General features: G+C 43.0%; 1 protein-coding gene across 1 annotated transcript; it reads right to left on the bottom strand.

Moving 5' to 3' along the window:
* Positions 1-65: 65 nt before the first annotated feature.
* LOC130596035 (nucleolar RNA helicase 2-like) lies at positions 66-14,346 on the bottom strand. Its single transcript, XM_057403281.1, has 15 exons — positions 13,942-14,346; positions 13,441-13,728; positions 11,912-11,987; positions 10,773-10,951; positions 9,692-9,809; positions 8,842-9,027; positions 7,345-7,490; positions 6,944-7,093; positions 5,597-5,758; positions 4,888-5,007; positions 3,624-3,697; positions 2,489-2,648; positions 1,621-1,755; positions 818-862; positions 66-321 (listed from the first exon to the last, which is right to left on the bottom strand). The coding sequence occupies exons 1-15, from the start codon at positions 14,317-14,319 to the stop codon at positions 136-138; spliced, it is 2,403 nt and encodes an 800-aa protein (XP_057259264.1). The 5' UTR covers positions 14,320-14,346; the 3' UTR covers positions 66-135.
* Positions 14,347-14,461: the final 115 nt, after the last annotated feature.

Raw genomic sequence — 14,461 nt, 5'->3', positions numbered from 1 at the left:
AGCAAACATGATGTCTGGGGATACTCAAAGACAGCCTGCTTTACCACGGAATAAGGACAAAAAGGAACGGCGAGCAGGTTTTTACTCTTTGATAAAAGTCAGCTCAGTCCACATCTGTACCAGAGGCTAATCAAGTCATTTGTTAAAATCATGCCATCGGTTTCCATTCTTAAACCAGTTGTTTCTCTTGAAGCCGCCACCGCCTTGCCTCCCATTTCCAAACTTGGAGAACCCTCGTCCTGCCTCCTGGGGGCATTCTTCCAGCTCAGGCAGTTCTTTTGCCACGGACAGTTGCCAACGCCTGGTGTCCGTCCACTGTTCCTGAAAAAAAAAAACAACAACATAACCGGATGTCATGGGACCGCAGGTGTGTCCAAGGTAAACTACTGCATTCAATCTTGCTCGTAATAAGGCATTTCCAGATATATCCCACCCGCACCAAAATAGGCCAGCATAGTGCTCCTGGGAGACAACTCAGTCCTGTGACAAAGGATAAACAATCACAAAAGGACCAGAGTGTGTGAAGTCAACAGAAAACTAGTTAACTCTCAAATACATTGGAGAGGTCAAACACAACAGCAGCCAAAGAACAAACGATTTACTTTAATAAAAAAATACTAAGAATTAAAATGAGAAAGAGACATGACAAGGTATTTTCTAATGACTGTGCTGTGCCTGTTCTAATGACTGTTGTTTGTGGAACATGCTCATTAAAACACAAACCTTATCCTTCCAAACCACCCTGTATTCTACCCTACACATGGCAAACATTTAAAATCCTCAGGTTCTAAAGCCAATTCTGACTATAAGAACTTACCTGTATGTTACTCAGCTCGCCAACAGGGACATCAAAGCACACCCCCTATAGCAGGGAAAAAAAAAAGCCATTTGCTTTCCAAAGACATATCCAAGAATGGAGACACACGCAGCTCCAGGCAGGCAGCAACTGCAACTACTTACACACACTAAGTGTAGAAACCAGGAATGGCAGAAAGCATGGTCTTTTGCGAGAAGCTTTTTATAAGCTCTGTGCCGACAGCAGCATCACCTGCCATCAGCCTGTTTAAAAGTAAGACAGGCATCATCTGAAACCACAAGCTCCCTGACAACACACTTGCAACGGAGACAAGTGTCAGAAATGTCACAGGCTGACAGTCAGATGAATGCTGTACTGCTCAGGTCAGTCAGTCACTGTTTTACAGATGTCTTCTTGTGGTGGTGGTATACAGTACTAGCATGAGCTTACAATATAAAGGTCAAAACAAGCACTCCCATTATATATATATTTCTGATGACACCCTCTTTACTTTTTTTTCCTAAAGAAAAAATTCCTGCATTGTCATTTAGGAGCAGAATCTCCATCCAAGTAAGTCTTAAAAACACTAGCTTTAATGCTTTTTATTTGGCTGGGGGGGGGGGGCTGTTTTAAATAATGAATACATAAACAGCAGTTTCAGGGCGCTCATGATAGGTTAACATTTTCTGAGAAATGAGATTAAATGGGGATAGAGTGAGCTATCACACTTCTGTACTAATATTTCAGACTGCCTGCCTCAATCACTGCAAAAACTGGCCAAACACACCCACCCACCCTTCTTCCCCAAGGCTGGGCCATCGTACCATCTTCCCCTTGAGGAACCGCATTGAGGATACTTTGGAATCTACTTCTTCACCAAGCTGCTCTTTTAGTCCTCGCCAGGCATAGCTCATTGTATGCATTTCTATTGAACACTTCAACACCATGGTCACGAAGCCCTTCAGGAAACAAACAGAAAAATGTTTGTAAGACTAAACTTGGTTGGGCAGCCTGTAACTCACTAACTAATGAACTATGCAATAAATAACTTGGTATTAAATACTACATTACAATAACAAGAAATCAATTTCCCAAAAGTGAAGCAACTAAAATCCTCCTAAGAAGCTGAAGGCATACATCTCACATAGGACTGCCCATTGACAGAAAGACCAAGAGCATTTCTGCACTTCAGCCACAGGAAGACACATTTATTTAATATATACAGTAAGTTACTGCTACAAACTAGGCCAAGTTCTCCCTAAATGCACCAGAAAAAGGAAGTGCCATACTTTTCTTGTCAAGTTCTCTTTGAAATCAGGTAATCAAATGATGGACTTACTGAAATATTACGGAAATATAAGAGCTTCCTGGGAAGGGAAAACTACAATAGCACAAACCCATCTATTGGCTTGTAAAATGTCATTAAATTCTCTTAGACCAAAGAGATTTGTCACTTTGATCTCTGGAGAAATTCTTTTAATTTTAGAAAATTTACTGATATCAAGTTTTTCTGGTTTCTTGTATAGTATCAGTAAGAGCTGATTTCAATTAAGGAACAAGGAACAAACCAGAAGCTGGGGATAAAAGCTACTCAGAAGCCCTCCTGAAAGAGCCTGAGAAGATGCCACACTTGGACCGGATGTAAGCAGTTCATTTATCCATTCCTGTTAACACAAGTATCATATTATTTACCGCAGTTGAGTTGAGTAAGGAGCGCTGCTGTATGTAAGATGCCCCAGAAATATGGGCTAGAGCTGCAGCCAGGGCAGCAACTGCCCCTTTTTCATCTATGAGCTCTTGAGCAGATTTTCTGAAGTAGTCTACTGCAGAAGGAGGAATGGCCTCCAACAACCTACATGGGTGACAACATAAGTTCAATAGATCAGCAAAGGCCTGTGTGAAGTGCAGTTATGTTTAAGACAGACAGCTTTCAAGATTAACAAATTATCTCTAAAAGCCTTGGCTCTCATGCTTCATTACCACTCCATTAATTCAACGCTTTCATGATGTTGAATACCCACATTCTCATTAAGCAAAGCCTCTTGAAAGATGTGTTCAAAACTGAGGATGTACAACATGGCCTGTTTGACAGCACTGATAAAAACGTCAAGGGAAGGCTCTCAAATATCAGCATTCTTACGGCTGTACCCTTGCTTCTACTTCACAAGGAAGAGAAGCAAACCACTGCAATGCCACTCTCAGTGCAAGATGATTAAATCATTTATTTCTGGGAGAGGCAGTGAAAACAACCTTGAAAGTGGAGAACAGCTACCTCTCTAACGCTATTTGTGGTACACCAGCACCTCCCACCATTTTTCCATACATGGTGAACCCAACACCATGTCCATGGTCTCCTTTACACCACTCAATCCTCGCTAATTATAATAATCTCTGTCTAGTGGGACAGCAAATGTAAACAGAGCCATATGGAATAAAAAACCCCTCACCCTTAGGATAGAATGATACAAAGAAACACAGGACAGGGCTACAACACCCTCACCAGGGCAAAGTTTAACTCCTCGACATGCTAAGTATTGCTCTTTACACGCTGTTACTGTATCATCTGAGTAGATAAAATAAGTTTCCCTTCATGACAGTAATTCCCTGTTTTGCCATCGATTTTGGATATAAACAAAGGTTAATATTTGCAAGCACACAGAAGCTCATTGATATCATCTTATGAAAACAAATCAGTATCTACATGCAAAGCAACTGACTTATGACATAAGTAGATATGCTCACATACAGGTCTGCTCCCTTAAAACTTTGCATTAACAGCACTGGTAACATATCTAGACATTTTTTAAGAACAGGCAAATAAGCTTACTTTTTGGCATCATTACTTGAAGCTTCAATTACATCTGTAGCAGAGGGAACACCTACACGCTTAAATGTAATCCCCTGAAATTAAGAAAAGAAATTACAGTCAAAGGTATGTTTAACGCTCTACAACTCAACTCTGTTTAAGTTACATTGAGACCACTAGTTATTGTTTATACCATGAACGCAGCCTTTACCTAAATTATTTCTCAAGCTAGACTAAAGCTTTTAAATTCCTGCCGTTGTTAATCTGGAGCTACTTTACACTGAATATACATGCAGACTGTAATGCAAGGTGTGGCATGCTTCATGCATTCCTGTTACAGTCTGTCTGTTGACGTCAACAGACTCATGAATGGGTTGGAGCAATCCCAGGCACAGCTACAGGCTGGGCAGAGAAGAGATTCAGAGCAGCCCTGCAGAGAAGGACTTGGGGGTGTTGGTCGATGAGAAACTTAACATCAGCTGGCAGTGTGCACTCACAGCCCAGAAAGCCTATTGTATCCTGGGCTGCATCAAAAGGAGCGTGACCAGCAGGTCGAAGGAGGTGAGGCTGCCCCTCTACTCTGCTCTCGTGAGACCTCACTTGCAGTGCTGTGTGCAGTTCTGGTGTCCTCAACATAAAAAGGACAGGGAACTGTTGGAACAGGTCCAGAGGAGGGCCATGAGGATGATCAGGGGACTGGAGCACCTCCCATATGAAGACAGGCTGAGGAAGTTGGAGCTGTTCAGCCTGGAGAAGAGAAGGCTGCATGGAGACCTCATAGCAGCCTTCCAGTATCTGAAGGGGGCCTACAAGGATGTTGCGGAGGGACTCTTCATTAGGGACTGTAGTGACAGGACAAGGGGTAACGGGTTAAAACTTAAACAGGGGAAGTTTAGATTGGATATAAGGAGGAAATTAGGGTGGTGAGGCACTGGAATAGGTTGCCCAAGGAAGTTGTGAATGCTCCATCCCTGGCGGTGTTTGAGGCCAGGCTGGACAGAGCCTTTGGTGACATGGTTTAGTGGGAGGTGTCCCTGCCCACGGCAGGGGGTTGGAACTAGATGATCTTAAGATCCTTTCCAACCCTAACTATTCTACGATTCTACGATTCCACGACACTGATATAAAAGCACATACACAAAATATCAACATTTCAGGCCTATTAGTCAATAGGATGAGTTCTATACTGGAGTTCCAAGTAGTACATGGTTACAAAGTCTAAGAGTGGAAGAGTCTTTTAGGAGATGAGTAATTTCATTAAACAAAGGTCTGAGGTACAACTCACCGCTTTGTGCTCAACTTGTTTTAGAAGATCTTCTTCTCTTCTCTGAAACAAACAAATGCAGATCCCGGTCCGGCCAGCTCGACCTGTACGTCCAGAACGATGGATGTAGGAATCAACATCCTTCAGAAATTCAGACAGAACAGGAGAAAACCTAAAGTTATTTAAACTGTTTACATCTACACACTGGAAGAGAGAAAATGCAAGATAAATCCTAATTCAGAAACCTAAGGAACAATACATTAGGTCTCTATACCCAAATTATGGACAAACCACTTGGGCTTGCAGGTACTATGTGGCCCAAGATATGCTGCCTCAAGTTTAACAAACACTATTGACATAAGGGGATAAGGGGGGAAGGATGTCAATAAAAATGCTCAAATGAGTTTCAAAAGAAGAAAAAGGCTGCACGAATATTTTAAAGTTGTTATGAAAACAATGTTTAGAAGGGATTCAGAAAGGCTGATGTCAAATGCTATGAATGATGAATGATGTCAAAAGCTATCCTACAACTTTCCAGACTAACCAAAGCCCATCACTTCTAATTTACTCAAAGCTCAAAATATAAAAGCATAACTAAGAAATTCTAGGCCTGTGTTCACAAATAATCCACTTTATCTGTGAATGAGAACACAATTCTGGTGAAAGAGAAATAATCCACAGTTCTGTCACAAAAAATATATTATGATTTTAGTTTCTCCATATGACTTACTTTTGGTGGTGAACACTGTATAACAAGGTCAACTTCAGGAATATCCAAACCACGGGCAGCTACATTTGTTGCAATCAGAACTTCAAACACACCATCTCTAAAGCCTTTTAATGTAATTTCTCTCTGTTTCTGTGGAATGTCACCATGCAATGACTGGGCATCCTGTCAGTGAAACAAACCATTAACATGTCATTTAACAGTGGAGTCTAGTACAGACCTCCAAATATTGTACAGAGGAAAAGAAAATAATTACACAGCTGATACCAAAGTGGTTTTATCCTTTTCTGGGACAGTGATATTCCTAAGTAGTAGTTTTACCATAAGGTCATTGTTTGTAGCATACCAGTCTGCCCAAAGAGCCCACTTCAGATTTCACTTCCACTGAGACAAGTGAAAGCAACTTTAATTAAACAGTGCTTGTCAAGAACTACTGAGAGACTTCACTCCCTTCACTCCCATTCCAAAACTCACAAAAGCATGAGTTTTCAGGGCATGCCCAAGCCCTATGGGTGATCTGAACAGCCTCCACTTCTAATGGGACAAGAAACAGATCAAGTGTTTGACAAGGAGAAAGGGGAGAGTCACAAGCTCACAATTCAAGTAAGTAACATGCTAAAGCATAACTTACTCGCATAAAAAAACCACATGTCATGTACTGACACAGGAACAAAGTAATTGGATTTACTGTGAAAGCAGGGCCAACAGAGAAATTGTTGCCACAAGATTTTAATGTGGATAATACATGACATTTACCAGATACTGATCAAATCATGTATTCTCACCATTGCTCTTTCTCCATAAATTAGTATTTAGTATCAAACAGGATTTTCTATAGAAAAAGTAAAATAAAATTCCAGCACCTTTCCCCAAAATAAAAAAAAAAAAAATTAATTGAAGTTAGGTGCAGAGAACCTGCTCAGTGTAACACCTGAGTTCTGAACAAAGGGCAACAGAACATTCCATTCTATCACATTAGTTGATTTTCCTGGGTACTGGATGTTCAAATAATAAATACCACTAAAAGATGGGAATCGAAAAAGCACACTAATACAAGAATGACTATAAGCACTATACTAGCTACTGTTAATTATTATTCTTAACATCTCCTGGTTATTCAGCATAAGCTTCATATTTTCTATTGATTCCTTCAAGTCAAAGGAATAAAATTCACAATCACAGCCAAGAAGGTATTTTAACTTCAAAGCTCCACTTTTAGAAGCAGCTTTCAGAAATCTTAAAACCACCCACAGAAACAACTTGATCCATACACTTGCAACCTTGTATTTATTTCAGGTCATTCCGCCCCTGAACATCTATAACCACTGCTCTCTGTTCAGACAGCAGTACCTGTTTGAGTGAAGCATTCATAGCCAGTTCATTTGCTTCCTTTTTGGTCTCACAGAAGACAATGGTCCGCCCATGGCTGCCACTGTAGACTTGAATGATATCTCCCAGAACTCCTGCTCTCTGAGATGACCGACACTGTATAGCCAAATGCTATTTGGCAAATAAACATGATAAACACCTATGTTAAATCTAAGCCACACACAGGACACACAAAAACAAATGCAGAAAGATTTTTTTAAGCGTGCAAACTACTACCCCCATATGAAAGCTTTCCTTGGAAAATGTATGTGTCAATCATGTGAGAAGTCATTCCAGACACCCATTTGTAATGTCAGTGCAGAACTTGTTTCACCTAGGCCAGATGCTCAGGACTTGCACTACTCTGCAGCAGAATCACTCACTTCCACAGTTGTAGCAGTTCTCTGAGTTTTCTTTCCAATCAGGTCAATCCGTTCACAATCATCTTTCATGTATTTTTTTGCTACATCATATACCCATCGTGGGCAAGTTGCAGAAAACAGCAGCGTCTGGGGGTTGTTCTCAGAACCTGCAAGGAAAGGTCATTGATTACAGCCATCACAACAGACTCTGAAACTCAAGAATTGATAAAAAAAAAAAGCAAGAGTTGCTCTCAACTTGCGAAGTTTCTGTGTGTGGTAAGTCAGCCACAAGAAATCAGAAACAATGAAAACATTTTAGTATCTTTTAGACACCAAAGGCAAAATTACAGTAATATGAACAGGATCAAACTGAATCCCTCATCCTGCCTGAGAAGAAATGCAAGGCACATTTATAGTTCATCTGCTAAAAACAGTTTAGATAAGCCTGAAGTCTTCCCACATGCCTGAAAGAACTTCTCTTGATCCCTCCTTGCCTAGTATTCCAATACAACTACCTATGAACAGTATGACTGTGCGAAGGAAAAAGGCAGGCTAAAAAGGACACTCTGCAGTCCAGGGGAAGAACTACCCCAAGTGAGAACAGTTTAAAAAAAAGTATCTTGAAAAAGTCTATCCTACCTTCAGATAGGAAGAAACACACACTGCAAAGAGACACTATTATTCTCTACAACTTATTTCCAGTTACGAAGAAAACTTTTAAGATTGAATAATTATGACAACTCTTATAAAATCTATACAGATTTCCTTTTTTAGAAGATAATCTATTTTTTGGCTGCCAGGACAAAGATCAACTCTAAAGAAATGAGGAGAATGTAACAGTCAAGTAAAAGACAAGTACAGACAGTGGCTGTACTGAGTCAAACACAAGATCCATGAAGCTCATAGTACTCTCTCCAACAGCAGGCAAACACAGTCAAAGATGTGAAGAAACACTGTCAGGAACCATTTTGTGGCTTCCAGACCCAGAAGTTAAACCGTTGCTTTTAGTAATCCTTGATATTTCTATTTCCAGTAATTTAAGCCACTTTTCAAAACTCTTGACATTAGTACAACATGGCAAAGAATTTCACACTATTAAAACAACCTCCTTCTGGTCTGTACCTACTACCTGGTGGCTTTGCTGAATGCCCACAACATCAGAAAAGAGCAAATATTCCCTAGCTGTCAACTTTATGTAATGATGATGTACAGAAACGCCGTAACCCTAACCCTAGACTCAGTCACATCTCTCAGATTGAAGAACACTAGGCCTTAGGGATTTAGGTTGGGTTTGTTGCTTTTATTCCCTCTTTTCAACCTGCCCTCCTTCCAGAGATGCCATTCAAGCCCTTCAGCCATCTGTCACCTTGCTTTGAACCTTTTCCAGTTCTACCTTACTCTCTTCTCTGAGGTCCAATACTAGCATCGCGTAAAGGATTCAAGTTGGGGGTGCATAAGCAGGTCTCAAATTGTGTTTTCTATACTGTCTGCCTTTCCTCTCCTGATGTTATAATTTACCTTTTTTATAAGCAAATCCTAATATTTCTTCCACTTGTTCAGCAAAGCCCATGTCTAACATGTGATCAACTTCATCCAAAACAACATGCTTCACGCTGGAAAGTTCCAGTTTGCTATTCTGAATGTGATCTTTGATCCGTCCAGGTGTTCCCACTAGAATATCAATGCCACTTTTAAGGAGATCAACTGGAAGAAAACATGGAAAAACAAGCACAGTGTCAGTATGCTAAGAGACAACAAGGTTGTTACCAGTTACCAGTATACAGCAATACTTCTAATTTTAGAACCAAAAACCTACTGCACTTCACATTAATCACTGAGTAAACTACTACATCCAGGCTGGGATACAAACAAGTACGTGTGACAGCAGTCCATGCTGCTGTCAGGAATACCAGCTAAACCACAGGCAAAGTTACAGTAAGATGCACCAATTTCCAAGCAGCAATCAGCTAGCATTAGAAACCTCCAGAGCTTTATTACAGTAAAGACTCTAGTGTTTCAAATAAATTCTTTTTCACAGCTACCTCTGGAGACAGAGCTTCATACACATATGCAGTTCTCTCTTTTTCTTGGACAGTTGTCTAGTCCCAGTGTATGTCCACACAAAAACCACACAAAAAGGAAGAAATTAAAAGGACTAGTCACTTCACAGACATACAACCGTTCTTTTAAATCAAGATTTATTGGAATTAAAATAATTTAACCCAGGCTGTACGCTTCCGTTGAAAGAAATATCGTAGTTCCTGACTGAAGTGAAACTCTGAAGGAGAAAAAAAGTCAGTTTAATCCATGAAATGCATTTGGAGATAGTCAACTCTAATCGGCTAGTAATTCCCTAGTGTTTACTTACTCTGTTCTTTATAAGGAGTTCCTCCATAAAAACAAGCCACTGACAGTTTCTTAGTGAGGTTCTTGAATTCTTTGGCTACCTGTGTGGCCAGTTCCCTGGTTGGAACAAGAACCAACACCTGGAGGGAGTGAAAAGAGACAAAATGCAGCTGTGGTTGGGAGAGGGTGCTAGGAGAAAAGGGTTTACTTCACATTAAACAGCTTGTGCTCCCATTCTTATGACATACTTGTTCTACACTACAGAGGCGCCCATACCTCCCCACCATCCCAGCAGTATTTCCTGCCACTTGGAGCCTGCACAACACAGCCGCATAGCCAGCAAGAAGAAACAAGGCAAAGCATTACAAGAGAACCGAGATGTAGAACAGCTGTATTTTTTTTTTTTCTTAAGCTAATGCCAGATAAAGTAGACACTTCAGTAACATTACCAAAGACAATGAAGGTGCAGTTCAGCACTAAGGATAGCAACAGCCACTAAACAATTTGGCATAGAAGGATCTTAAAAGCAGTTTTTCAGTCTAATGATAAATATATATACTTAATTTGCATGGGGGTATCTGATCACAGGTATCTGGTTATTGATTCCATCTCAAGCTTAGGTAGAAATGTAAACACCATTTGCATTTCTTGAGTCTCCAGGCATGGAGGGGGTGGAAAGGTAGAAACACAGACAACTCAAGAGCTTTCAGTTACCACCATGGAATTTATAGTGAAAAACAACTTCAATGAATGGAGACAAGTCCGTCTGACTCAAACATTACCTCAGAAGAGGGAAGCGATTCAGACCTAAAACTGCATGCTAATTTCCTGAGGATAGCAGTCCGGAAGTCCACCAGCTATTACTGCAGTGCCCTGACCACTCTCCCAAATGCAGACACAAGGAACCCCAAACATGAACACATTATCACTGTGATGCTGCAAAGTCTGTCACATTGTAACTCCTAATCTAATGAAAGCGTTCAGTATTACAAACACCAATAAAGGAGCAAAAAGTCCCAAAATTCCTCAAAGCAATTACAAAATCACTTTCAAAAACTCCCATATTCTAAGGTTTTGATGTTAGCCTGTAAGCGGTATGTTACTTTTGGTGTGCGGCCTCTTCTCCCATCTAGCAAGACACTCTGAAGTTTTTCAATCAACGGAAGAGCAAAAGAAATGGTTTTCCCAGTTCCTGTTCGAGCTTGAGCAATTACATCTTTGCCATCATATATGGGCTGAAAAGTCCTCACTTGCACAGGGAACAGGTATTTTACACCTTGAGCTGTAAGATAATCCAAAGAGGTTTCATTAGAAGGTGAAAGATGAGAAGCCCTCATATACAACTAGCCTGAGCATGGACAGTACATCATGTCAAATCCCATACACAATAGGAGATGCAACACAGAAGAAAACCATGTATCTTTACTTTTACTCCTACCCTAGCTCGAAAGGTATCCTGCCCCCAAACACACAGCTGAGTTATCTACAAAGAAATAGAGCTTTCTTTGTGATGGTTGGCATAAGACAACGGAAAAGGAGGAGGGGGGAAAAATACAAACACACACCCCTCTCCATTTTTCTGCTACAGCCCAAGATTTTGTGGCAGCTTGGGTCTGAAGGTGGGGAGGAGGTGAGGGTGTTTGTGTCAAAGCATTCTAAAATTTCAGAGAAATTTTGCACAGCACGTGAAAACAATCCAAAAGAAACTTCCTAGCAAGGAAAATGTAAAGGATCAAGGAGAACTTTGCCTGAGGAACAAGAATCACAGAGCTTCCCAACACAGGGGACAAGAATTCTACAGCGATTACTTCCTCAAAAAAAACAACCAAGAAGAGATACAAAAATGCCCGAAAGTATGAGAATAATCGTAGACTGTATGTTTACAGAAGCCAAATAGTCTTCATATACAAAACACCATTATACTTATTTAAGAAGTGGTATTGTAGACAGCAGATAGGAGATCTGAAGTAAAAACGATGCTGACAAGAAGAGAAACCCTGTCTCTAGAATGCATATCTAGGAATAACCATGCCATGGAAGAACAAATTCACCTTAAAGCACTTGAACAAAACAGAAATTTTGTTTCTACTTAACAATAGATTATTTGAATCTACAGTGACTGCTCACATGCATATTCTCACCACACAATAAATGGAAGACAATTACTCTCGTCTTCTATCTCTGCTTATATGGGTAACAGCATGCAATTCTGGACAAACATTTGTTTTACACATTAACTAACCTTTGAGAAGGTTGATGGTGTTCTGGGAGAGAGGAAAATTGGAGAAGTCGCCTTCTTTTGCTTCTTCTGTCAGCTCCTAACAGGATAAAAGAAAAGATGAAAAAAAAAACTCACTACCCCTAAGAGGTGAACAAATAACACACCCTACATAGGCACACAAGAAAAGCTATGCTTTTGCCTTACCACTGTGATTTTACCAGCTACCTCCTTTCTGTTTAAAGAAAAGGAAAACCCTTGTGATACAGATTCTTCACAAAGAAGAACATGATCACAGCATAAAGTGGGAAACTCAAATCCAGCCACCCAGTATTAGAAGACAGGACACACTGACACAGGCTGCACCACTCAGCATGACAGAATTCTGACAAGTGAATCCTGGTTTTACATCAGTCTTAAGTAAAGACAACCTGTCAAAGTTCTTCTTACTTTTGTTACCTGCAACAATTTGTTCAAGACCACAACTACTGCTATCTCATTCCTAATTCAGATTTACCTGCACCACCTTTTAATGTCCAATTAAAACACAGGGAAACAACTGCACCTTCTGTGTGATCTTACCACATTATGCACATATGCTTGACAGGTCAGGAAAGTGAAACTATTTGTTTAAAGTCTCAACTGGAGTCCACTGAAATCATCAGAAAACTATTTTTCACAGCAAAACATATTTGGTGTCACAATTCATTGTATGAAGCAGGAATTTCCCTGAACATACATGTACTCAGTACACCACACAAACAGCTTCATAATTCTGCACACCAGTAGACACTTACTTAAAATTCACAATTTAGTTTCTACTTCAAAGACCTAAGAGATCACAACATTACAACTGCTGTACACAAAGCACTCTCCTGAATCACATTCCCATCTTAAACGAGAGGAAACTACCCACAGAAAGCCCTATTCAGGGAAGGCAAACTATGGGGCCCTCTCACACATACGTTCAAGGCCAAGGATGAAACCTGGACAGAGAGAACTCCAGAAGTGGGGATTAACAAGGATAACTATGACCTCCCCTTACAGGATACCTTGCCAAATACTTCCTCAAAGGGCCAACCAGCACAAAGCAGTGCACATTTCTGGGACAGCGACTGCCTCCGCAGCAGTGAGAAACTGCTCTTTATGCTGCAGGACACAAACCAAGTTGCTACATAATGAGAAACAAATACATGGAAACTGTTTTCTGCTAGCTAGCTTCCTCCACTGCAGGATCAGCTACCTCAAACGGTTTGCCATTTGCCACAAGGAGGAAAGCACAAGGAGAGACAGCTACCACGTATGGTGCATATGCTGCTGTGCTTCACCCACCTACCTGCAGCTTGGGCAAACAGGCATGATGCTGGGCACTCTTCATTGCCCAGGACCAGGTACTGTAAATCTAAGGGGAAGAGTGGCAAATGCTGTCTACAACAGCAGCACAACGCTCCCACATCCCTCACACAGCACCCAATGCGTGTCATTAAGTCCATCTGTTACCAGTACCACTTCAATTAAGCAAGACAAGGTTCTTCCGGCCACGACATTGCTACCTCTGCGTCGCTGTCGTGCTCTCCAGCGGCTGTGTTGCCGGCCACGCTCTGTACTGCCAGGGACGTCACGCCGTTGCTTACAGCGGAGGAAGGTTTCACCGTTTGCTCGGAGCCATTGCTCTCTCCAGCCAGACCACTGCTCTTTTCCTTGATTTTCTTTGTCTTCTTAGGCAAGGGGGGTTCAAGGTCACCATCGCCCAGCCCGCTCTCCTCCGGCTGGGCCTGCTCGCCGCCAGCTTTAACGCGCCTCTTCACCTTCTCCCGCCGCTTTTTCTCCTGTGTCTCCTCCTGCCGGGGGAAAGCACGCGTCACGCGCAGGAACCGCTCCAACAACGCACTGCTCTTCGACTTCCAGCCCTGAACCACCTTCCCGTGCCCGAGCCACCCCCCGTCCCCTCCAAGCCCGCGGCTAGGCCGGGCCGGGCCGGGTCGGGTCGGGCCGTATAAAATGGCCGCTCCCGCCCAGCACGCGGCCCGCGCCCGGCCCGCGCTCGTTCCCACCTTGACCTTCCTCCGGCGGCCCCGGCGGAGAGTCTCGGCACCCGCTGGCGCCTGCGGCTCGGCGGGGCTATCGGTGGGGCCGGCGGCGGGCATGGCGGCTGACTGCTCCCCGGGGAGGTGTGCGGCAGCGCTGCTTCCCGTCTCGTAGCCGTGGCCCAAAGACCAGTGCCCCGCCCCAGCGCGCAGGAAGTGAGGTGCGGCGCCGAGGGCGACCGGCAGGCGACCGGGACCGCGGGGCAGCGCCGCCGCCAGCAGCAGCAGCGGGCCCGCCCTGGCGCCTGACAGCCAGCCCAGCCGCCGCCGGTCGTTCACCGGGGCCGCCGCAGCCCGGGCCGCAGGTAAGCCCAGCCGCGCCGCACGGCCCCACACGCCACCCATGCGGCTGCTGCGCCACCGGCCCCTGCCCGCCCCTTCCGTCGACGTTGTCCCGCCGGTCCCTTCCGCTGGCTCCCCCGGCGCTCCGAGTCCCGACCGCACCACCGCGTTCTCCCCTCCCGGGGCTCCTGCCGCAACGCTGTAA

Source organism: Pezoporus wallicus, unplaced genomic scaffold (assembly GCF_028554395.1).
Source record: "Pezoporus wallicus isolate ANWC-B61680 ecotype Strahan unplaced genomic scaffold, APGP_CSIRO_Pwel_v1 contig_4264, whole genome shotgun sequence".
Taxonomy (NCBI): Eukaryota; Metazoa; Chordata; class Aves; order Psittaciformes; family Psittacidae; genus Pezoporus; species Pezoporus wallicus.
The sequence above is the reverse complement of the archived record's forward strand: the minus strand, read 5'-3'. Positions and strand labels throughout refer to the sequence as shown.